Source organism: Eucalyptus grandis, chromosome 9 (genome assembly GCF_016545825.1).
Source record: "Eucalyptus grandis isolate ANBG69807.140 chromosome 9, ASM1654582v1, whole genome shotgun sequence".
Classification (NCBI taxonomy): Eukaryota; Viridiplantae; Streptophyta; class Magnoliopsida; order Myrtales; family Myrtaceae; genus Eucalyptus; species Eucalyptus grandis.
The window spans coordinates 33530174-33553947 of record NC_052620.1 but is presented as its reverse complement, the minus strand read 5'-3'; the positions used below and the strand labels follow the sequence as shown (position 1 = coordinate 33553947).

The 23774-nt window shown below is 40.8% G+C and overlaps 3 protein-coding genes and 1 long non-coding RNA gene across 4 annotated transcripts; 1 reads left to right on the top strand and 3 right to left on the bottom strand.

Moving 5' to 3' along the window:
* Nucleotides 1–7314: 7314 nt before the first annotated feature.
* On the bottom strand, nucleotides 7315–8456 carry LOC104419438. Its single transcript, XM_010031098.3, has 3 exons — nucleotides 8149–8456; nucleotides 7748–7836; nucleotides 7315–7622 (listed from the first exon to the last, which is right to left on the bottom strand). The coding sequence occupies exons 1-3, from the start codon at nucleotides 8371–8373 to the stop codon at nucleotides 7475–7477; spliced, it is 462 nt and encodes a 153-aa protein (XP_010029400.2). The 5' UTR covers nucleotides 8374–8456; the 3' UTR covers nucleotides 7315–7474.
* Nucleotides 8457–11415: 2959 nt separating this feature from the next.
* LOC104419437 lies at nucleotides 11416–12840 on the bottom strand. Its single transcript, XM_018862466.2, has one exon. It carries the CDS (start codon nucleotides 12838–12840, stop codon nucleotides 11416–11418), a length of 1425 nt encoding a protein of 474 aa, XP_018718011.2.
* Nucleotides 12841–13690: 850 nt separating this feature from the next.
* On the bottom strand, nucleotides 13691–16213 carry LOC104430500 (uncharacterized protein C9orf85 homolog). The gene is made up of 7 exons (XM_018867139.2): nucleotides 16007–16213; nucleotides 15749–15870; nucleotides 15597–15649; nucleotides 15390–15453; nucleotides 15250–15292; nucleotides 15090–15137; nucleotides 13691–14210 (listed from the first exon to the last, which is right to left on the bottom strand). Exons 1-7 carry the CDS (start codon nucleotides 16085–16087, stop codon nucleotides 13983–13985), a joined length of 639 nt encoding a protein of 212 aa, XP_018722684.2. The 5' UTR covers nucleotides 16088–16213; the 3' UTR covers nucleotides 13691–13982.
* A 6077-nt stretch (nucleotides 16214–22290) lies between these two features.
* LOC108956989 lies at nucleotides 22291–22847 on the top strand. Its single transcript, XR_001983397.2, has 2 exons — nucleotides 22291–22436; nucleotides 22748–22847. It is a non-coding gene; the product is annotated as an uncharacterized LOC108956989 (long non-coding RNA).
* The last annotated feature ends 927 nt before the right edge of the window (nucleotides 22848–23774 follow it).

Genomic DNA, 23774 nt, shown 5'->3' with positions numbered 1-23774 from the left:
GAGGCCTTTGAAGCGGGGACCGAAGATCTGAACAACTCGACCCTTTTCTTTTTTGTCATGTTAAGCCGCTTTATTGTAATGTGTTGCTACCATGGATTTCCACTGGCGACTGTTTGTACATATTGGGGGAAAGTGCTTAAAAGTCATAAACCTTTTCTTTTAGCCTCTAAATTTTTGGTCATGTTAAACATTTTTACGTTGTGTCAATTTTGCTTTTCAATTTTGGCCGGATTTCCCGATTGGATGCCATGGCCGGCTGACGGGCCTAATCGACGCTAACATGTGCAATTTTTAATAAATATTTTAATATTTTTGAATATTTTTTATTTTATTTTTCTTTTTTCTTTTCTTTTTCTTCTCATCTTCTTCCTCTAGCTGGTCGCCGGAGCTCGGCGACCGGCCGAGGCGACGGCCGGCGAGGTCGACCTCGCCGCCACCTCGCCAATGGCCGTGAGGCTCGCCCTCACCGGATCTCGGCGAGGATCGAGCCTCGCCCATGGCCGACGAGGCTCGACTCGCCAGATCTGGGCGAGGGCGAGCCTCACCACCCAGCCGCGAGGGCGGCCACCGGTGAGGTGGCCGGCGAGGCCGACCTCGCCGGCCAAGCCGCCGGCGGCCGCGAGCTCCGGCGACCGGGCCGGAGGAAGAAGATGAGAAGAAAAATAAAAAAAAAAAGAAAAAGAAAGAATAAAATAAAAATAAAAATATTCAAAAATATTAAAATATTATTAAAAATTGTATACGCGCCGCCGATCGGCCGCGCGCCCGACCGGGTCCAAATAAGAAAATCCGGCCAAAATTGACCGAAAGGACTGAATTGGCACAACGTGAAAATGTTTAGGACTAAATCGGCACCAAAAAAAGATTTATGATTAAATCGGCATACAGTCAAAATGTTTAGGATTTTTTTGGCACTTTTCCCTACGTATTGGTAAGGTTGTGCAGACCTTTTTAAGCGTTAAAGGTTTAATCTTTACCAATGATATCACAGCCGTCGTTGTCATATTTCCAATTTTTACCCTTTTTAAAAAGAATTTGCTTCAATATGACACTGATTGACATGGTAGTTAGTAAGATGACTCGTGAATTGCACGAATCTTGTTCAGAGAAGTGATGGTGTGGTTTCCTAATTTGACAGAGTCCATGAAAGTGTCTCTAGTTAGTTACTCTGAATTGAACATGTCTCTTCAAATTGACATACCAAATATCATTGCTTGCGGTCTTTTGCGTTTGATAAGTTAGTCTCGATAGTTCACCACATTATGGACAGGGTGTAGTTATCCACGACCAAAATGAGTAATAACAAAGTTCCATTGATGAACAAATAATCAGTACTATGTCATTCGCGCAAGCACAAGATTTATAAAGGTTACATGGAATACCAATATCAAGTAAGTTCTTGATTCCGACATCAACACTCGTTTGAACATTTGGCACATTTTGCATCTCCAAAATGTATGTTGCATCGAAACAAGTCATGGATTGTAAACAGTACATTTCAAATTAACTTTCTATTCCATTGCCTCTGGAAAAAATGCTGCTAACAAGAAATCAAAATCCTTCACATTCATGATGTTTCATTGCAATGATGTAAGATAGACATGCCAGGCAACTATATGTGACGTTCTCAAACATGTGCGCGTAGCATCCGCATCAACATCCTCTTCCATTGAAATCCTGCAGAAGGAAACCGCTGAAAACCCAAAGAGGACAGAGACCAGAAAGCTTCTATATAGGAGAAAACAAACAGGTTGAGAGAATGGGGATAAGGGAGGCCAAAGAGGCAGCAGCTACTGTTGGAAAATATGGCTTTGAAATGGGTTGAACAATGAAATCGGATCGAGTAAAACAACTCGGACTTTGAGGCGTGATATCACTTTCTTTAAAGATTTATTTGCCCCACAACGTTGTTAATGGTCACCGGCAAAAATCTTCTAGGATACAACAAAGTCTCGGATGAGAATACTAGATAGCAATTCTAGTATTTCTCCAGAGTCTCTCTAGGAAAATAATCGAAAAATTGACTGTAGTTTTTCAGAAAGAAGACTTGAAAATGATCACATTTTCTTTCCAAAAATGACATATATATATGAAACAGTTCTTGCAACTCTTGTGAAAATTGCCAAAGAATGAACAAACACGTCATTTAGAAAATTGTTCGGATAAACAAATGCGACTCTTCGGAAGAAGTCGAAAACCGAACAATTGCATCCTTTCGGAAAAAATTGCAAAACCGAATAAGTAATTTTTTCAAAGGTTGTCTTGAAAAGACACAAATAAAATTCGAATAATAGTTTTTTTTTAAAAATAGAATTTCGAATTTTCGAATTTCGAATTTTCGTTTTATATTTCATTTCCGAAAATTCTCAAATTAAAAGGCAACATTTGAATTAAAAAATAATAATAAATAAATAGCAATGGATTAATGCTAATTAAACCGGGGCGCGCAAAGTGCGTCGAATAATCGCGCACCCGCACGCGGGCATGGTGGAGTCTAGCCCCACCCAATCATTCTTTTAACTACAAAAATGAATTTCCACATTTTTAAATTGACCTACTTGCTTCCACATTTTTTATGTGGGACAAGAAAAAACACTCATTTTGTTTTAACAAACAAAATTCCAACAGCTACCACCCTCAGGCATAGAGAGGAGCTCTTCCATATGGAGATTTTTTTTTTTTCAGGAATAAATTCAAATTTTGGTTCAAGACCTTTCGGGTGCGTGTATAGGTGCGAAAATCAGCATGTGAATCTCTCAGGGGATGCATATATTTCCTGTGTTGCTTCTTGTGTGAACGAGGGTTCAAGTGGTGCTTTTTCCTATAACCACGTTTTAATCTGTAGCAAAGCCTCCAACGCTGAATTACTCTTCACGCTTTAGTACCGTCCTTACCGACCAAGGCATGCGCCGACATCATCTGTTGTAAGAAAAAATATCTCCATGATCCACTTAGTCAAAGCTGTATCCAGAACATCGGAGCTCAAAGCCCGTGATACATATCACAGGCACGCCAGTCAGACCCTATAAATAGAATTATCTTTTTCTTTTTCTTTTCTTTTTTTGTATATGGACATTTGTAATGCCAGAATGCACCGACAACGTGCGACCCATTTCACATCCGCACGAAACATTATCAAGAATTGATGATAGATGATCAACCCAGTTGCTAAATAGAATTAATGTTTTACGGTTCAGTAGGTGATGAATAGATGCAGATTCTGATGTTTTGTATGTTATTCCTCTTCCCCAGCAACATGGCGACACTTGGACCACTGCGTGCGCTAAATCCAATCATGCATGTCATTATTCTTTAATATCATCATCTGTCATCATCCATCTCGAAATCGCCTGCACGTGTTAGATGCCCTCCTAATCTACCTGCGCACATGCTGGACAATAATGCCTAACCGGCTTTATGTGCTGAAACTTGGGATCAATCAAACTGATGTCCGACCGGACCCAAACCCTAAGATCTCTGAAGAGTTGTTGACCCAGTGGATCGTAAATGCTATATATTATCCGAAGGTGATCATTACATGCTAGGCTTAAATCATTAGCTAGCTGATCATGTGTGTTGCTTATTGATTTCATAGGCTCAATACTTATTAAGTTTATGAAATATTCAGTTTGGCATTGATTACGCAAATCACGAGATCGATCGGCCTCTTAATTTTCATTTTGGTAAGTTGGCGAATAGTCTTCGGCCCGATAACGTGGCGACTGAAGAATTGATAAGAAGGAGCTGGATTCAACAGAAGCCCATGATGACTAGCCCATGATCTATGCCTCGTTGACAAGTGCAATAGCCGTTGCTTTTTAAATTACGTTTATGGAGGTTTTGTGCTTCCCGATGAGAGATCAAAGTGGCTTCTTTCCTCCGGTGAGAGTTCCCCCTCTTCTTTGGAGAGCTCACCACCTCGGCACGATGTCTATTTTCGGCACTTCAAGTTCCCTTTTCATAGTTGATATCATTTCCTTATCCATTTATATCGTATTATATTGTCATTGAATCGTCGTGTAATCTTCATTGTGAGAAAAAAAGAAATGTATAGAAATTACTCTACTTTACATATTCCGCATATTTCTTATCTCCTTGCATTTCCTCCTTTGATGTCCCTTCTAAGCCTCACGCCTATTGTTTTAACAATGTTATGCCACAGTTTTGCCCCGAACCTGATCACACATTTTCCAAGTCCTCTAATCTTTGCATTCCCTCATCTGATTTGCAATCTGAACCTTCCCCTACTTATTATAACACTATTACACTACATCACTGCTTGGAACCTGATACCACACCTTCCAAGCTACTGATTTACCTGTTGAGCCTCACTCTACATATCTCAAGAGTGATATTTCACAGCTTCCTTCTGCATCTAATCCCTTTCTTCCTAAGGTCCCTATTCCTTGTTCTTTTTCAGGATGGCATTGAAGTAGAGAAGGAGGTTGCAGAGGAGGGTTACAAAGTAGGATGTCCTAAAGAAGAGGAGGGGCGTGTAGCTTCTAGGGTGGAAATGAGAAAGGGGGTGCTCTAGTTCCAATACATTTAACACAGGCAATGATGGAACTGTCTTTGAAGTGGAAGGCCAGTCAGGATTTGGTGGGGGGTTGGCATTTAAAAAAGTCAGGAAAGAGATTGTCGAGGTATTGCAAAGGATTGGGGAGAGTGTGAAGGAAACCAAAATGCGAGACGGGAAGAAAGTTGAAGCTCGAGCTAGGAGGGAGGTGAGGGTTAGGGAGGTACAACTTGAATGGGAGATAGATGTGTTGCGGAATCTCAAAATAACTGAAGCTGTGGATTTGGAGAATGTACTGGATGAACACTTTTCTCTCAATGGCAGTTATTGCTGGCCAGGGCTAGCCACCAAGTCATTATGATTCTTTTGAGTTGGAGATGTCGAGGGTGGGGCTCCCCCGTGACAGTTTGGGAGCTGAAAAGCCTCAGTAGAATATACAAACCCTGCTTCATCTTCTTAATGGAGACGAAAAAATAAATGAGAAAAGCTGGAAACTTTAGGGCGACGGTTGCAGATGGATAAGATTTTTAATGTGGACCCTGCGGATCTTTCAAGGGGCCTAGCTCTGTGGTGGAAGAGTGATGCAGTTATTTATATCGATGTTGTTTCAAGCAACCATCTGATGACAACAATAATTTATCTTGAATTTTCTACTAGCCAACAACTCCGGGACGTGTTGCAGAGGATGACAGATTTGCAGCATAGTCCCTGGCTCTGTATCTAGGGATTTTGATGATATTGTTTCAGACATTGAGACGCATGGAGTTAGGTCGAAGGCTAGGAGGAACTTGAATGGGTTCACTGGAAAGAGATTCCACTTGGCGTAACAATAGAGAGAAGAAGGGCGGAGTTGAGGAAGGAATTGATTGGGCTCTAGCTTTAAATGGGTAGAGAAAGTTGTTTTCAAGAGCACACGTCTTCCATCTACCTGCTGAGGGTTAAAACCACTCTCCTTTATTGCTAGACACTTACTTTTTTCGCATGAAGATCACCAGGCTATTCAAATTGGAGCACATGTGGACCACCCATGAGCAATGTAAATTAGCATTGAGAAAGCCTGGAATGACTGGAGTGAAGGGGAGCGCATGCTGTGCGTTTGGGAACACATTCCCAAAGTCCTTTGGGCCTCCAAAGGCCCTTGGACAAATGTTAAAATGTTTGGGAAACAATTTTTTATGGCCCGCTAGGGAAATGACTTACATTTCTAATCTCCTCCAAAGGCCTTTCTCTCAAGGCCAGTATTTATTAGTATTAGCATCTAGCATTTTCAGAATGTTAAAGCCCATAATAAATTAAAAATTGTATGCCAACTTTTTCCCCAATAATTTTGTGTATATCTTTTACTCCTCCATCTCTCTCCATCTGCTCGATGTCTTTCTTTGAACCAAGGGCACTGTGCAAATTGATTCTGGTCGCCGAGGGTTGATGATCAACGATCACAAGTCCATGTCGGCCAAATCTAGTGGTTTGTTGCGAGATCTAGAGAATTGAGGTTGTCGCACGACACTCCTGCTCTATTTTGAGCCCTAATCAACAAATTCAAGCAAGGTAGAGTTTGAGGAGACTCGTTTCCTCAACAAATGTGACTCGCTTAAGGTCATGTGACCTTACGTGTGAAGGCCCAAATTTGGGCCGCTTGAGGTCACGATACTCTAGCGACGCTTGGCTTGGGATTGCACAACCTCAATGGCTAGTCACCTTGGGTTGCACAACCTTTGCAACGATTGTGGTTGAACTTTTCAGCTTCGCTTGATTTTTGTTGCTTTTGCAATATTTGTTTTTTCATCTTTTTAAAAACCAAAGTCCCATATGCAAACAATGTTTATTTGCAAATAGTATTTGCATTTCATCAAAATCATTTAGCCTAAAGTCCTTTGCATCTATGAAAGGTGTTTGCTAAAACTCTCCCAAACACTACCGTGGAAGCTGTGCTTAAGAAGATTGGGTAGTCTTAGGTTGCCCTTGCCAAATGAAGCAAAATATGCTTCCCTCGTAATGGTGAATAGACTAAGAAATTAAGGCTTTTTTTGTTTTGTGAAAATTAAATGATTTAAAAACGTTTTCTTCAAAATTGATCCCTTGTATCATTTAAATAATTAGTTAATTGAAAATATTTTCATTATTTATAACAAGTTATATCTAAATAATTTTGTAAATGATGAAAATATCTTTTGATCATTCATTTTTGCAAGTAATATGAATGATCATTTTTAGAAAAATATTTTTTAAATAATTTGTTATTCACAAAACCAACGGAGCCTAGGAGTTTTGACTCAATTGCAGAATGATGTTATAGGAGAGAGGCCGACAGGGAGCTAGAATTGGAGATCAGGAAACAAATAGCACCAACCTTGGGAGAGGGAAGAGATGTACCAAAGGTCCAGGCTGAATTGGATTAAGCATGAGTGCATTCAAATTATTCTTGAAATCACGAAATTAGTTCTGTTCAACCATTATCATATTGTAACAACAAAACCGTAAATCCTCAGGAAAAAAATAAAACTACAACCTGCTTTCAGCGGGAACTCTACTTTTGCATGATCAATTAATTCCACAGAGTACTAAAATGGGAAATCAATATAAATTTTTACCGTACAAATGATCCTGTAGCCATTCATATAATCATTCTCTTCACGTAATTGAAGCTCCACAATTTAGAAGTGATTCTCCCTTCATTTTCAATTAATGCCAAAATATTCTTTTAGAGGCTTTTCTTCGTCGTGGTAAAGCATCGTTCAAATTACAAAAGAATTTAGGTAATGGCTGCTGTCAAGAGATTCCAATTCAGTAGATGGACGTAAGCAAGAAAAAGATGCAGTTGATTACGTAAAAAATATTCCAGAATTCAACAGTCTCGGTGTAATAAAAAAGGGGAAAAGAAAAGAGAACCACAAAAGAAGAAAATAAAATACATGCTTGATCATGACAGAACTTTCTCAATTTTCTGCCTTCCATTCTTCATTTGTCTTCGGAGAAGAAGTGGTTGATGGCGGGCATGATCTCCGGCGGGCGGGTGCGGAGGAACTTGCGGAGGCCATGCTGAGAGTATTTCTCTCCTTCTTCGCCGTTGTCCAGCACCCCCGTCCTCCGATTAAGCTTGTTGATCCTACGCGTAGAATTCGACGGATTTTCTCATTATTGTCGGTAAATCGAATTCAATCGTTACGGACTAATCCCTGTAGAAAAATACTTGTCGGCGGAGCATCTGCATGTTCGGAGCAAGATACATACCTAACATCGGGATTTAGAGCGACGTTCCTCGTGAGTTGAAATACGCACATACCGGTCACAAAGGTCATCGCCGCCATCAACGGGTACACCTGGCGATGCCGAAGCCGGGAAAAGAAAACGAAGTCAACCCAAGATGCAAGTGCCTCTCGCCTTCAAAATTAGCCTCATATGACGTGACATAGACATGCGCTCAATTGGTGCGATTGGTCATATAGGCAAGACAGTTACATAAAAAGAACCGGCAAAACCGACATTGACATGCATATCAATGTGAAAAGCAACCATGAACCTACTCAAAACAGCGTAGCCACATATGGGTCGCCAAAAAACATGTTCATTAGCACTAAGAGCGTGACGTACAGTTTCCTCAATCAAGCAAAACGAGATGAGCAACGTCGTACCTCCGGCTTCACCCAACGCGCCATTGCAAAGGTGATCTCCTCTCGCTCTCTCTTCCACGCGTGCCAAAGATATTGACTTTCAAAAGGCTGTGTACGTGGGATTAAAACGAGGGCTTGAATGCTTATATATAAGTTGTCTCTTGAGAGGGAAAGGGCATTTGGAAAAGTATCGAATGACCTGGCTTGGGGAGAGAGGAAGGTTCGATGCTGGGATCTTCTTGCCATTTCAGTGGGCGTGAAGTCGAACCTTTGACGCCTGCCCTGAAATACCAGGGGCTCGGCCTCTTGTTTTCCTTTCCTTTCTCTCCTTCTTCTATGTTTTTTCTTTTTTGGCCGTGCTCAACAAGGCAACAAGCGACCGTAATGAATGTGACATCGTTGTTGGGGTTTCAATTGCTGTGAAGGCTCTCGCCCTGCATGGAGTCCGACATTTTCCATCACTAGATTTTAATTTTTGTTTTCTACTGAGCTTCCACATGCAGGTATGTAGCTCATCAGTTTTGTCATGGATTCGATTTTGAGTTCCGACCATATTTCTTGATAAACGGGAAGAATCTCTATGTAATTGTTAGAAAATTATAAATGGACCGAGATCATATGTATATAAAGGGTATAAAAATTCCATTGTTAAACGATGTGTGTTTCTTTCAATACCTCTCTCACATGCAAATTGGATTAGGAGTACCACGTGAAATTTGACTGATGGGGATGAACACACATACGAAAGGAATAAATCTCATCTTTGATACCATGTTAAAAAGTCCAATCCAAAAATTTAAAATTTTAAAACAATTGATGGCAGTATTGCAAAATCTCACAACAATATAAAATAAAAGCCAAATTACAGGAGCATACAGCAAGTTAGTTGATGAGCTCCTTTGCATTTTTTTTTTTTTCTGAAGTCGAATCAACAGATACTTGGCCATTAAAAATATTAGTTGCTGATTAAGATAAGTAATATTTACAACAGAAGAAGCGAAAATTAGTAATCGATTAGCCGATGAAAGCTCACTCGAGCAACCCGTGATAGACGGAATATTACTTAAAATAAATACATATGAATTTAGGGTCTGCATTACTTCTTCTTTTTGTTGACTAATATTGAGGGTCAATATTACCTAGTATATCCAAAATATTTGTAAAGCATAATAAAGTGGAACAGCTCGACCTTTAAAATACTAGTTGAATATAATACCGAAAAGTTCAACGCATCTCACTTTTTCCTGATAATCTGAAAGTGTTATTGAAACACAACATATAGAGAAATGCGTATGCTATGAAATGGGGTGTGAGGAATCGAATTCAAGGCTTCCGACTCCGGCAACAACTTAAAATTGAGTGGGCGACCATTTAATCCGGAAAGCATAAATTCATTTGACAAATTCTATAATTGCGGGCGTGAAACTCGGTAGGAAATTACAGCTTGTGTTTGAAGACGACAAGCCAAGTTGGCTGCGTGTTTATCCATTAAGATAAGGGTTTCGCGGAGCAGATTCCTTCGTCATGGAACTCGAATGTTTATCTATTTCTCTTTCGCTCTTGACAGATTCAACTAAGTTTATCGAGTTGACGGGATGATCCAAAGTTGGAATATGAGGTGGCAGCAAAGATCACCACAATCGCGATCAAACCTAAGAAAAACGTATGGCGAGATGAAAGTCTAACCACTTAGATGACAGAAAAAAACGCTTAACTGTTTAGGTAAATGAATGGTCCTTCAATTAACTTTTCATAAATGAATAAGGTTAATCGAGATGGTCACATTTGTTAAGTCTATTAAACAAGGCAGGATTAGAATTTCAAGTGGTTACATCTACCATAAAAGCTTTTCGGCATCTCTGTGCCTGCGCCATTTGTGCATCATAGCCTACTCTTCACTCCAATCTTCATTTGAGGCTTCATTTTTGAATCCTTACATCGATCCCGTGGTTTCGTGGGTCTTGTCGCTGGATACCGGTTTCTCGTCCGTCCAGCTGACCACCGGCGCACCGCGGCCACACCCGCCGCCAATTGGGCCGCGGCTTTGAAGGAGGTTCGGTTCGGGGACAAAAGTAGTGTGGGCCTCAAATTCGTTTCTTTTCCACTTCACTATGGCCTTTGGGCTTAGGTTTGTAATGGATTGTTCACCAGATTATGGCCCGTGGGCAACAACCCAGATCTCCATCTGCCCTATGCAGTTGCATTGCAAACGCATTTCTTCGACGTGAATATAATCTTTCGGGATAATTTCAGAAACCTATCTACACTTTTCATTCCATTATCAAATTAAGCCTTTGAGTTTTGTAAATCTACAATTTACTTTTCTAAACGAAATCCTTACATTCAAAATAATCAATCTACCCTCAAACTCATCCAAATTTTAAACCATTCCCTTCTCTTTCTCTCTCTCTCACACACACAAAGTAAGCTCTCTTCGTCTCCTAGTTTCAACCATGGCCGGCTTCAAGCTTCGGTTGAGCTTGAGGGATATGGGTCGAGCTCGATGCCGACAGAGCTTGATGGAATCGAGTCGAGCTTGACATTGGTGGACCTCGACAACTTGCGGCCCAATTTGGGAGGCGAAGGTGCAGTGGGACCGGCAATGTTAGGAGAGAGGGCTGAGCAGGTTGGGGTTTTTGGCGAAGTGAGTTTTTACTGTGGGTGGATTTGAAATGCTAAGGAGCAAAATTGAAAGGAAAATGACAAATTCATGAACACATTAGATGCAATTCGAGATGTTAATGGTAGATTTTCAGAACTCAAGATGCAAATCAATATGAGATTAAAATATGAGAACACATCTCATTACTTTCTTTATTTTTATTTTCTTTACGAAATCCATCAAGTCCGACGGTTAGATAGATGCACGAGGCATCTGATCCACCTGATAATTTTCTAAGCAAAACACCTTAATGACTGCCCGGAGATTGTCTGCGGAAGGTCGTTGACAGTTGAGCATCTTCTGCAACTGGGAGGGAAAACAGCGTACGGTGGATACAGTCTCAATCCAAAAGTTGTTTCGACAGAAATTCAGGAAGATATAGGAAAAAAGTAGACAGTTGACACAACAACGTGCTTCTCTCAATTTAACGTTGTATCTCAAATACAGTCGGAAGACTTCCTGGAAATGTTTCCCTGCCTCATACCCTTTCTAATACACCTGGAAAGATTTATGCATATTGCTCCGAGGAAGTCTACAATGTCTGATAAGCGTTCGCACCGAAAGACACAACCCTCCATGACAGAATCCCACTTTCTGACTCATTTACACGAAGAAGTTTTAGAGATTCAAGTCCTAATGGGCTTTTCAAGCACTGCAGAGAAGAAGAACTCATCCTCCAACTTGTCACTCTTGGGCACAACCCTCCACAACAGCTTCTTGTACCTCAGCCTCTCGAACTCCTCCACATACATCTTCACATCTTCCTTCTTGCAGAAGAAGCGGTCCACCCAGAGCAACCCCCCCGGTCTCAGGACACGGTCCCAATCGAACAGCACGAACTGAAGCAGCTCCGTGCCGACCCACCCGTCCAGGAACAGGCTTGAGTGTACGATGTCGAGCGTGTTGTCGAAGAAGGGCAACCTTGAGCCGACGGAGATGTAGAGCGGGAGCAGACCCCTTAGTGCGATCACCTCGTTGAAGGGCGCCCCGAGGTTCAGTGTGGCTGTGGCGACTGTCACGTTCCTCTCCCTCATGAGGGCAGCGAAGCTCCCCGTCGACGGGCCAAAGTCCAGCCCGACCCGGATCTCCGAGGGCTTCAGCGCGAGGACCTGGTCGATGGTGAACTCAGCCGATTCTGACTCATTGGCCGGCACTTCCCACCCTCGCTTCGAGAGGTCGAAGCAGTCTGAGCACTTGAAGAAGCCCCTTTTGTTCACTGTTTGATTGGAGAAGAGGCATTGATAGTCCTTGCACTTGTAGTGGCTCCACAATAGGTTGACATCCCCGGGCTGAGTCCACAGAGATTTGCTTGAGGGCATTGGCTTTGTGTAGTTTGGTGGTGTTCTTGAGAAGCATCTCCTTCTGGGCAATGGGTCACAGCCACTGATCATGAGCTTCTGAGCCAAGATCCAATCATCTGGGCACGTCCCGAACAACTTGTAACTCATGAACCGGTCTAAACTAGAAGCCATTGCCACGCAGGTCATTCCTATCGATGGATTAATTGCTTCGACACCGAGAAACGTCTTCTTGCCCGCAACCCTGTTTGGTTTAGGCAAAGTGTAATTCTTGAGCTCCCCTGCCTTGAAGACACGATTGCTGATGAATTCCTCCGATGCATCTTCTTCTGATTCCTCTGGATCGCTCGAATCTTCATCAACATTGCTCATTTCGGTGGCGTTAGATGGCAGATTGCTTGCGTGATTTGATAGGCGAGTGGCGAGCTTGTCCAAAGCCACGGCTATGTGGATGACATGATCGGAAAACTTGGCCAGGGCTTTCGCTTCCTCAGTGTCAGAGTGAACCTGCTCTAGCAACACGCCAACTTGCGCTTGCAAGTCGGAGATTCGGCTGTGGAAGGAAAGAGGTAAAGGAGGTTGTTCCTGGGAGATCTCGGTTGGGGCAGTGAAGACGTTCCGCGGGAAGTAGATTGTTGAACCCAGGACGATCAGTGTGAGGAAGCTGATGAAGAAGAGAGGGCACAACAGTAGCCTGGCAAGATTGTTTCCCGGAAGCCATTTCAATGACTTGCCTGAATTCTGTTTCTGCATTTTTTTTTTTTTTTGGCCCCAAGTCTTCTCCTTAACTGCAATTTTGTAGTGTTTCGATTTCAGATGTTGACTATGTAGATTCCTTAGACGAATATTTTTATATTTGATCTTTCCAAGACGCCTGATTTTCAGCCTAACACATGATTCTTTGGACCATAAACCTAGGCAAAGTTTCTTGTTCTGCACAATGATAGACTTAATTAATGTTTTCCAAGGGCTCCTTTACTGGAGCTGTAAGCAAATTTCTGGATTGGATATCAAAATTGAAGTAGATGGACCAACAGATATCGATGAAAGCTTTGAACTTACGTCGAAGTGAAGTCCAGAAATTTCTGTGCTTCCTCCTCGAATGTAACATCAGAATTGGGACGAGACTCAGATAAGTGCGATGACGAAACATTCGCATTGTCCTTTGATGGAAAACATAACTCAAGAAGAGAAATTGATTTGATTCAATTCTCTGTTTTACTACTTGCTCAGTTGAGTATCCTATTTGGGATACCATGGTTATACCCCCATGTGACCTTTGCACTGCCGGTCAACCAGTTCCGCCGTAAGATGTGCAAGGTAGCAACTGGGACTTGACTAGATTTTTAAAAAGCGGGGTGAGACATATTGCAATCCAGCGCCAGTACAGAAAACTTGCAAAATCATACTCTTGAAAAAAGAAAATAACTCAAGAGACACATGCATGGTCCCTAGAAAGTGGGCAACAGACGGCACCTGAAATGGAAGTTTCGGACAAAATCAAGAACCATTGAACTAAGCACCTCAAGTGATTCCTCTGGTCTAAAAATAAAGAGCACTGATGCTGTGAAGCATCTTTTGAGCATAGCACAAGATCCAAAGAGAAGCCCGTAAAGGAGTAAGTAAATACAAAACTCTTCATCATTTTCATATTCAATATCCCAGCGGCACCGCGAAAAAAAACAACACATTGCTTTCCTTTCAGATGGGCAGGGAAAAAATTATGAATCTGTAATCTATCCATGGAGATGACAGAAGGCATATCCGTCTTCCATTTAGATATCTAAATTCATTCGTCTAAAACCCATTTGCAACTCTCTCAAAATTGCTCGCATATTTACTGTCAGGGACAGCATAAATAGGGAGCAGTCTAAACCTTTATATGCTTTACAGATTTATTCCTCGTCATCGGTGTTGTCTTCCTCCGTATTGTCCTCCACTTCCTCCTCACCCTCCACTTCTTCTTCCTCATTACCACGACCCACTCTGCCTTGTTGGCGTGATCTGGCATAATCCTCAAGTGATGAAGAGGGAAATATATCTCCTACCTTGTTTGCTTTCTCAGTGGCAGATTTCCCCAAATCATCATCTTTCCCCGAATTATTATCTTTTGACTTGTTCATCTGTTAAAGAGATGAAAGAAAACAACACTGAGGATGGTTTTGGCAAAAATAAAATTAGAAATACAAGTATAAGCAGTATAAACGAACACAATAGAAGGAACAGTACTAGTCTAAACCCTAAGTCACTATTAAGAAATTTGACCATTTTTGAGATTTATACTTTTAAGTAGGGGTAAGCGGTTTCGGATTCCATATAGGTTCCACTTGGAACCTGGAACTTAACTGTTGGAACAGGTTCTTTGTTTTTTGGAACCTAAAACCCATCTTGCATACAGGTTCTAGGTTCTAGGATTAATCCAAGTTCCACCCATACTATTAATTGAACGATTGTAGTGACTTATCACCTTTAATGACTATCACTTATTGCTACAATTCACTGACCATATTTTATATTTAGACACTTGAAAAATATGAAACATTAACAAAATAAAAGCTTCAGTCATAAAATGGAAGCTCAGATTAGTAGTTCCAAATTATACACTCATTATTGGACGCCGTGAAATACCGCAGGATTGCACATAAACATAGACCAAGAAAAACACAAACTCGCTCTAGGTTCTAGATTTCAGGTTCTAGGTTCTAGGTTAGTGGAACTTAGAATCTAAAACCTATCCATCAAAACAGGTTTCCTAATTTTTGGAACTTGGAACCTACTCCTGCATATCTTAGAACCTAAAACTGCACTGATCCGGTTCTCAGGTTCAAGGTTCTATCTTGGAACTATACTCACCCCTACTCTTAAGTAGGCAATGATGTAGACTATTCCTAATTCTTGCAAACCAATACAAGGAGCACGCCAGAAGAAATTTCAAGGAATGCTGCATGAATGCATCGCAAAGCCAAAATAATTGCCAAAAGAAATCAGCTAGGGAAACTTACAGCACGAAGTAGTGTTCTTCTATCCCTTTCTCGAGCATTCTTAATTGCCTGTAAAAATCGCGGTTCTCTCTTTAGAACTGAAAGTTGATTGGGGAATAAGGAAATGCAAAGGGTTCACTCAGGTCTCGAACAAGAAACGAAAAGGGTTTCGCAAACTGACCTCCTCGAGTGCTTTTTGCTCTGCTTCCACTTCAGAAGAGTCTCTGAAGGAACAAAGAAAACAAATTCAGCTCCATTTCAAAGAGATAGAACCTCAAAAACAAGGCACAATCCTCAACAGCGTCTCAAAGAACAAACTACCTGCCAACTAAGTTGTCAACCTGGCAACGACACTTAGCACACACTTTCTGCTCCTTGGCACATCCTAAAATCAGCATGAAAGCCTCCATGAATGCAAGCAAAACAACACAATCTTTCGATACCGATAAATTCGCTTAGTCGGTGTACCGACGGCGGTTCAATTTTAATGAAACTGGCGCCACGTGCGCAAAGAGAGCCGAAACTAACCAGAGCAAAGGTTGTGGTAAGCTTGACGAACAGCCCTCCTAGTACACTTCTGACTACAACAACATTCAGGGAAACGCCAATCAATTACTGCACTACAAGCAAAGCCAGTAAACCAACACAACCGAACACGCCCCAAAGAAACGATTTTTTACCACTTGGCAGGTTCGGTGAGGGCCTTGTACTTGCCGTAGCGGCGCTTCCACTCGATCTGCTCCTTGCACCGAACGCAAACTCCGGTTATCTCGGAGTACGGCCGGAACCTCCCTCCGACCTCCTGAATCGCAACCGGCAAATCAAGCTAAGCCGTCTCACCCTCTTTCGATTCAATTACGTAGGAATTCGAAATGACGCGAATTTTGAACATCGGACGAACTAGGGTTTTCGATTTTTTTTGGGGGAAGGGGTTTTACCGTCTCGTTGATTTTGACGCCGGCGTTGGGCTTCCAGGCGAAGGCGTTCTGGTGCTTGGGCGGGCCGCGCCGATTGCTCATCTTCTCCTCTGTCTTCGACTCCTCTTCTTCTTCGTCGTCTTGAAGGAGTCCGTTTTGCAGGGCGGCGGTTCCAGCCAAGCGCTCGCTGCACAGTGCGTGGAGGCTGATGAAGCAATTTTAGGTCAAAGTTCATGTCCTCCTAATGCACATTGATAATCCGTTAAAAACATGTTTTTACTTATATTTGATTTTGATGATCATAAATTATTATTGATAACAAAAATATTTTTTATTAATTAATTACTTTAAATAATACAAACGGCCGTTTCTAGAAAAATGATTAAACCGCTTCATTTTTCAAAAACAAACCGAACTCAAAAGAAAATTGATTTTTAAATTACAATTTGGATATTTTGTCAGTGATTTTACAAAGTTCATAAGTTTCTACTCGCTTAATTCGTCCCAATTTATAAGCCAATATGCACATACATTCTTGCGTGAGCATCAATACTAATTCAATTTAAAGCCCTTATACTTTGCTTTGCCCTTATACTATGCTTTCTCTGTATTTTGCTCTTGCAAGTTTGTAATTCAATGCATTTCGGTGAAACGAGGGACAAGGGCATCATAAGTCGAACTTACATCCGCGAGGTGATTTAGTTTTAAAGTTGTCTCGTCACGAAATTAATGTTTAATAATCAAGTATTTTCACAAGGTCCGTAAATTTCATATGTTTATTAGATCATGAAATCTGTATTGAATGTCACCGAAAAGTTCTTGTCGTTACTTAAAACTAAAAAAGGAACATCATGTAATCAGGTATTTTGTTTGTGTTCCTTTTTCTTGCCATGAACACGATTTCCGCTTTTTGTTACGGGGAACAAAAAAACAAAAATGTGTTTGTTTACGTTTTTATTCCAAATCATTTTTTTCCCTTAAAACAAATTTAGAATAAACAAAAAACTTATTTCTTGTTCCGTAACACTTCCGAGAAATAATTTTTCTCTCCTATTTTTTTTTCCTTGTTCTTTTATTCTTCTTTTCTTTGGCCAGTTGTCGGCCAAAATGAAGAAAAATAAAAAATAAAAAAGGAAAAATAAAATAAAAACATTAAAAATTAAAAGAAACAAAAAAGTTATATAAGTTTATCAAACGCGTTTTTTCTTTCCAAGAGAATAGAAATTTTGTACAGATTCTGGGGCGTGTTTTTCTATTAAAAAATTATTCCCTCGAATGAAATAATTTTTTCTATTTCGTTCACGGAATAATTTTTTAATAAACATTACCAAACGCACGCTAAGATTCCAAAACCCGTTCAACGAGAAAGACAGAAGGCCCTTCATTCTCCTATCTAAAGCGGATCAAAATAATGAAAATGCTTGTCACCATATGTCAACCGATGCTCATTCATTAGACAATCGTAGAATACATTCAATAGATTTGCGTTCACAATCGATTGATCCCTCTACCATCCACGTCTCCAAAGATCGATCAGCACTGGCTGACTTGTCTATGTAAATTGGAAAGACATTATTTGCGTGCATCGGGTGCACTGAATTCTTTGGATCGCGGAGGGTCCAAAGGCGCCGGAGACATCAACAGGGAACAAGTGGTGCGGCAATATGTGTCGCAGCGTGGCGTCGGGCCCTTCTCTGGAGTGCAAGGCGTGTACTTTTCTTTTGGCGCGTTACGGCCGCAGCCAGCGATCTTCGGGTCCAGAGCGGCCCCGATATCCAGGCTATCGCCCAGCATGCTCCGATCCGCTATCACCTCCAGCTCCGGCTGGAGGTCGGCTATGCGGCAGCCAACCGCACTGACATCGCACGGCAGGGAGGCAGCAGCGGAGAGATTGCCCCCGGGCGGCCGTATCGTGGCTCGACATGGGAAGGAGAGGGCGAGGATCGACAGGAATGAAAGGAGGAGAGCCTTCTTCAAGTGGAGCTCCATGGTGAGAGGATGTCAAATGAGGTGCGGCGGGTTTATGGGGGCGAGGAATGGAAACAGGGGTCACCGACAGCGTGATGGAGACGATGGGACTAAGACTTTAAAAAAGGGGTTCACAGGTCGTGACAATACTACTTTGGAACCCCAGAAAGTGAGCTAAAGTTAGATTAATCGAAAGTACTCATTACATAGGGCCACCAAGATTGAAAAGATATGCAATTGTTACATATAAAGTTGACAAAATTTGGGTGAGCACGGGGTGTCCAAGGACAAAAAAGAACATAATTGCTCGTCCAGACTCGCACATTTTGTCCTATAGGCCTAGACATGAATTGGCTCGGTATATCGGCAATTAACAATTAGTAGAAGCGGTATTACCAGACACAATTTGGATTTTAGGCTCGGTATGCCGGTAGTAAACAATTAGTAGAAGTGGTATTACTGGACACAATTTGAAATTCATAAACAATGAGGTTAGTTTAGGTTTAAGTATGTCACAATATGATTTCTAATTCAGTGGTCAAGTACGACATGGTCTGTTGGTGGCGCTTTAGACCGAAGAATAGACCGAAGAAAATATATTGTATTTTTTAAGAAGTCATTTTTTTGGAAAATAGCTTATATTTTCGTGTTTTTTGAAACTCGACTTTTTAGTGGAAAATATTTTCCACCGTTCGTTTAATTATCTGAAAATTATCAAAAATTGAATTTTAATGTTTTAATTGACCAAAAATTAGTTTTATTTTTTAAATATTTTTTAAAAAAGGATTTTTAATTATATGTATTTTTTAAAAATCGAAATTTTTATAATTTTTATTTTTTCTTTCATTTTTCCTTTTCTTTTCCTTCCTCCTTCCTCCTCCTCCTTCCTCCTCCTTCCTCCCCGCATGCCTGATGATGGTCGGCCGCCCAGTGGGTGACCAAGACGTGGTCGCTAGATCCGCGAGCTCGAGGCTTGGCCGATCTTTTCGGTTGGCGGTGGAGCTTGGGCTCACCTGGATCGGAAGCCCGACCTCCATCACCAAATTCGGCAAGCTCGGCTCGCCAGCCCATCCTAGCTTGCCGGATCTAGCGAGGCCCGAGCCTTGCCTTAGGCTAGCGAGGCTCTGCCTCTCCCGATCTGGCAAGGCTCAAGCTCGCCGGGCTCGGGCGAGCTCGACTTTGCTAGACTGGGCAAGGTGGAGCCTTGCCGGCCTAAGGCGAGGCTTGAGCTAGCTTGCGGCTAGTCGGCCCACCATCGTGGCTGGCGATCGCCAAGGCCAAGGAAGAAGATGAAAATGAAAGAAAGAAAATAAAAATAAAAAGAAAAGGAAAAAAAAATTAAAAACTCGATTTTTTAAAAAAGAAAAAAAAAAGCATAAAATAAAATAAAAATGTATTGGTGAAAAGAAGTAAGGTAGAAGAAGTTACGGAAAATATCTTCCACTTTTGAAAATGGAAGATATTTTCCTCATCTTTAAAGGTTATTTTTTTTTTTCTAATAATGAAATATTTTCCTTAACTAGTTCATTTTCTATAATACGAACGCTTGGAAAATTCGGAAAACGTTTTTCTGGAAGTCATTTTCCATGAAACGAACGCGACCCTTAGAAACCATTCTTTTGGGAAAGATAGAAAGCCCTTCATTCTCTAAGTAACAAGGATGAAAACCATGAAGTACTTCTTACCATATGTCAACCCATACACACTGATTAGACAAATGTAGAATAACTTTCTACAGATTTTCGTCGACAAGCATTTGATCCCCTGAACTCGTAACATTCATCCCCTGACTGTCTTTTTAATGAGGCAACGCTGTTGTGTGCACCGAGTTTACTGAAGATCATGGCCAAAAGGCGATGGAGACATCAACAAGGGCCGCGATGATACACGTCGCAGTGGGGTGGGCTGTTGGGATCTGGCGAGCAATGCGTGTACGGTTGTCGGCCGCAGCTGGCGACGTTTTGCGGTTTCAGAGCAGATTTGGCACTGATGCTTACCAGGCTAGCGCCCAGCATGCCTGAATCCGCCATCGCTTCCAACTCTGCTTGCTGGTAAGCAATGAGGCACTCAGCTGCGCTGCTGATGCCGGCGCATGGTGGTGGCGTGGTGGCGGCGTTGAGCTCTCCCAGTGCCGCTTGGCAGGAGAGGGCGACTGTCAATGAACACGAAAGGAAGAGGGCCTTGTGCAAATTGAGTGGCATGGTGACTTTGATCCGTTGCTTTTCAGCGTTCACGAAAGGACCAGAAGAGCTCTCAAAGGTGGTTCTGAGCCTCTTGTTTGTGCCTGTGCTCGTGCTTTGTGTGGATATAAATAGAGGACGGTGAGTAGAAATAAGATCGACTGCTAACTCTCTTTCAAGATAAGACAAAAAAGATAATTGAATTTACGTTATAGTAAAGACAAGATTATTTGACGTGATGAAATTGGCAATAATGCACATTTTCAATGTATTCATTTGGGAAGATCATACCTTAGATCCTAAACCTTTTCTACGTAGTCATCTTTAATAGATAATGCAATTGAGTTAAAATTTTTCATTGATTCAATTAAGTCTTAAAACTTTATTTAAAAAAATATAAAATTATGCCTTAAACGTTGTTTCAAAATTGTAATCTAAGTATACCATGCAGAGAAATTTCGGTATTGTTTATCAAAAGGGCTGTGATTAAACTTTATAAAAAAGATTCGGAACTTAATTAAATCAATTGAAAGATCTAAAAATTCGAATTGCTCTTTATATAAAAGGCTTGGAATTTTCGATGCACTTTTCGTATATCTTGAAAACCTAAAATTTCCATTTTCATGTGGAGGACTCTCAAGAACCGCTTAGATTTGTGGCTAGTTTGCTTAAGTCCAAAACAGCAGTCCCCCCACGCACATGGCTTCAGACCATCTACGACGCAAGGCAAACAATTTCTATCGTTCGGATGTTTCCTTTCGTGCCCGTTCTTAGGGTTGGTCAACACAGAAGCTAAGTCCCAAACCCCCAAGGCGTCCGTATCGGAGTGATTTTAGGCCTCAGAAATGTCGTCTTATGGGCGAGTTTTATCTGATGTACCTGAATGAGATGCTCGACGTGAATCGACAATCATTAGTTGAATTGGAAATTTGAATCCATCGCTATGACAAGATAAAAAATAATGAGCCTGAAAAAGTTGAAGGCAAGCCAGGAAAAACTTTTTTTTTTTTTTTTGGATCGAAGTCATATTTCTATCTAAACCTTAATCTAATCTAATATCGACAACTAAAAGCTAATATGTCTAACGGTATGGCGCAACAATCTCACATCGTATACTTTTGTGCTTGGTATTACCTAGGGTCAACATGTGTGGAGTCCAACTATCATATGGTTCTTCTTTTTAATACACTTTTTAAATGTTACGAAAAAGATGCCGTAAATTTAAAAAATTTGTCATAAATAAATTGAGGAGAACATAAACCTCTACAAAGTGATGTGACGTATAGTTTTACCAATACATCTAAAATGATCTGCCTTACTAGATGAAAAAATGGTGTAAATATGAAATTTGATGAGATCACTGTCGATTATTTTAAAAGCTTAAATTATTATATGAATGTGTGGATTTATTTATGATTACTTTAACACTTATTCTCACGCTTAGTCTGGTAATTTTTGCCTAATATTAAGCGTGAAAATTTAATTGATGAAGCAAATGAGATATAGAAAGATTCAAATATAGGATTTCAAGTTCTAATATCATAATATGAATTATAATTCACTTGTACCGCTTAACATACAATTCAAATATTTTTACCACATATTGCTTAATAGAAAATAGAAAGGAAAAACTACCAAATATCTCTAGCTAACTATAATATGTATACTTAAAAACAAAAAAAGTAAATCCTAATCAATAATAAGAGAGATACAAAATATTAGAAAAACAGAGTGCAAATCTTCAACAAGTCTTCTGTAAAATAATGCATAAAATTATTATATTTATGTCAATTTAGTTCTAAAATTTTTAATTTAATCAATTTAATCATAAATTTTTTAATATAATTTATTCGATCAATTTAAATTGAAAATTATTAACTTAGGCATTGCCGTCTTACACGGCAACTCCACGTGAAAAGAAGAGAGTGAGGATTACGAAAGGTGGAGAGCTTGTTCCAGTCCAGCTCCACAGCAAGAGGATATCAAATCAACTGCTGAGGATTGACGGGGGGAGGTATGAAATGAAACGGAGGTCTCCGACAGCGCGCTGTAAACAGTGGGATTAGATTTTGAAAAGGGTTCACGGGTCATGCCTACCTACTAAATCGACCTAAAGTTAAATAAATCGAAATAATTCATTGCTGAGGCCCACCAAGATTGAAAGGACATGCCATTATTACATATGAAGCTGATAAAAATCTGAGTGGCATGGGGCGTTCGTAATTGCTTGCTCATTTCGTCCTTCGAGCCCGCTTCAGGATTGGCTCGGTTTGCCTCCGGGCAGATTCCTCCTCCTGCGACTGGTAAGATGCTATGAATTACTTTTGTACTCGTGCTCCTCCGCATCGGCAAGGTGGTTGCTGAGATATCCTTCTACGTCCGAATTGTTTCTAAAACCATGATTCATGATAGAAGGAATCCAGTACCTGCGGATATCGAATAATGTATGCAGCGATTAGTGGATTAGATGTTTTAAAAGTTTGTGTTTGATGTAGTTAAACTGTGAGAAATAGAACGCCAGTTGATACGATGAGGATGAATCTGCACCTGTAAGGCTGCTGTATAATTTCATGAGTTCCGTCTCTAAGTTGGATTCTGGTTTTTGTTGCATCAGGTTTTAGGTTGAGCCTATTGGCCCTTGAGTTTGTCTGGGATGGATTGAGTTGTTATGTGGGCCTGCCCAGAAGAAAAAACATTCAACCTATCTCAAGAAATCGAAACGCTTGAAAATGTTATCATTCTTATTCGATGCTCCAACCGAATGTGTTAATCCTAGAAGATAGATACATCGACATACACAAGTATAAAATGTACGCAGGTACATATATTGAACTGATAAGTCTGACTACAATTGCAGTTTGCAATTGCTAACATCCTCAACACATAAAAATCTATGTACAAATTTTTATGGTTGACAGTTTGGGGACACCAGGTTGGAGCATAAGGAAGCGCTACTGGCAGACGCCAATTTGAAAGGTTCATCAACAGTGGGGGTAGTTCCTGTTATAAATGTCACATTTTGATACCGGGTTTGGCGGTGGAACGCAGCCCGAGTACCGTGCTCCATTTGGGGTGCCTCTGCCACAGCCGGCAGGGTCTGGCTGCAGATTATTGTAGATGTTATAACCATTTGAGGCCGCCACGAGCTCCAACTCCAGTTTGCTGGTAATCAATGCGGCACTCGGGCGGTGGAGTGGCGTTGAGCTCTCCAGGTGCGGCTTCGCAGGAGAGGGTGACTGTCAATAGATAGGAAAGGAGGAGAGCCCTGCTCAAATTGAGATGCATGGTGACTTTGGCCCGTTGCTTTTCAGTGTTCTTGTTTGTGCCTTTGTTTGTGCTTCTGTGGATATATAAATAGAGGACGGTGAGAAGAAATAAGATTAATATAATTGAATGTACATTATAATAAAGACAAGATTATTTGTTGGGACGAACCAGCAATAATGCACATTTTCAATGTATTTATTTGGGAAGATCGCATCTTAAATCCTAAACTTTATGCAAGACATGCAATCTAGTCATAAACTAGTTTAATAAAGTCCTAAAACTTTATCAAATAATGCAATCGAATCCTAAAATTTTCAATTGATTTAGTTAAGTTTTAGAATGCTATTAAAAAAATGCAATAAAGCCCTAACCTC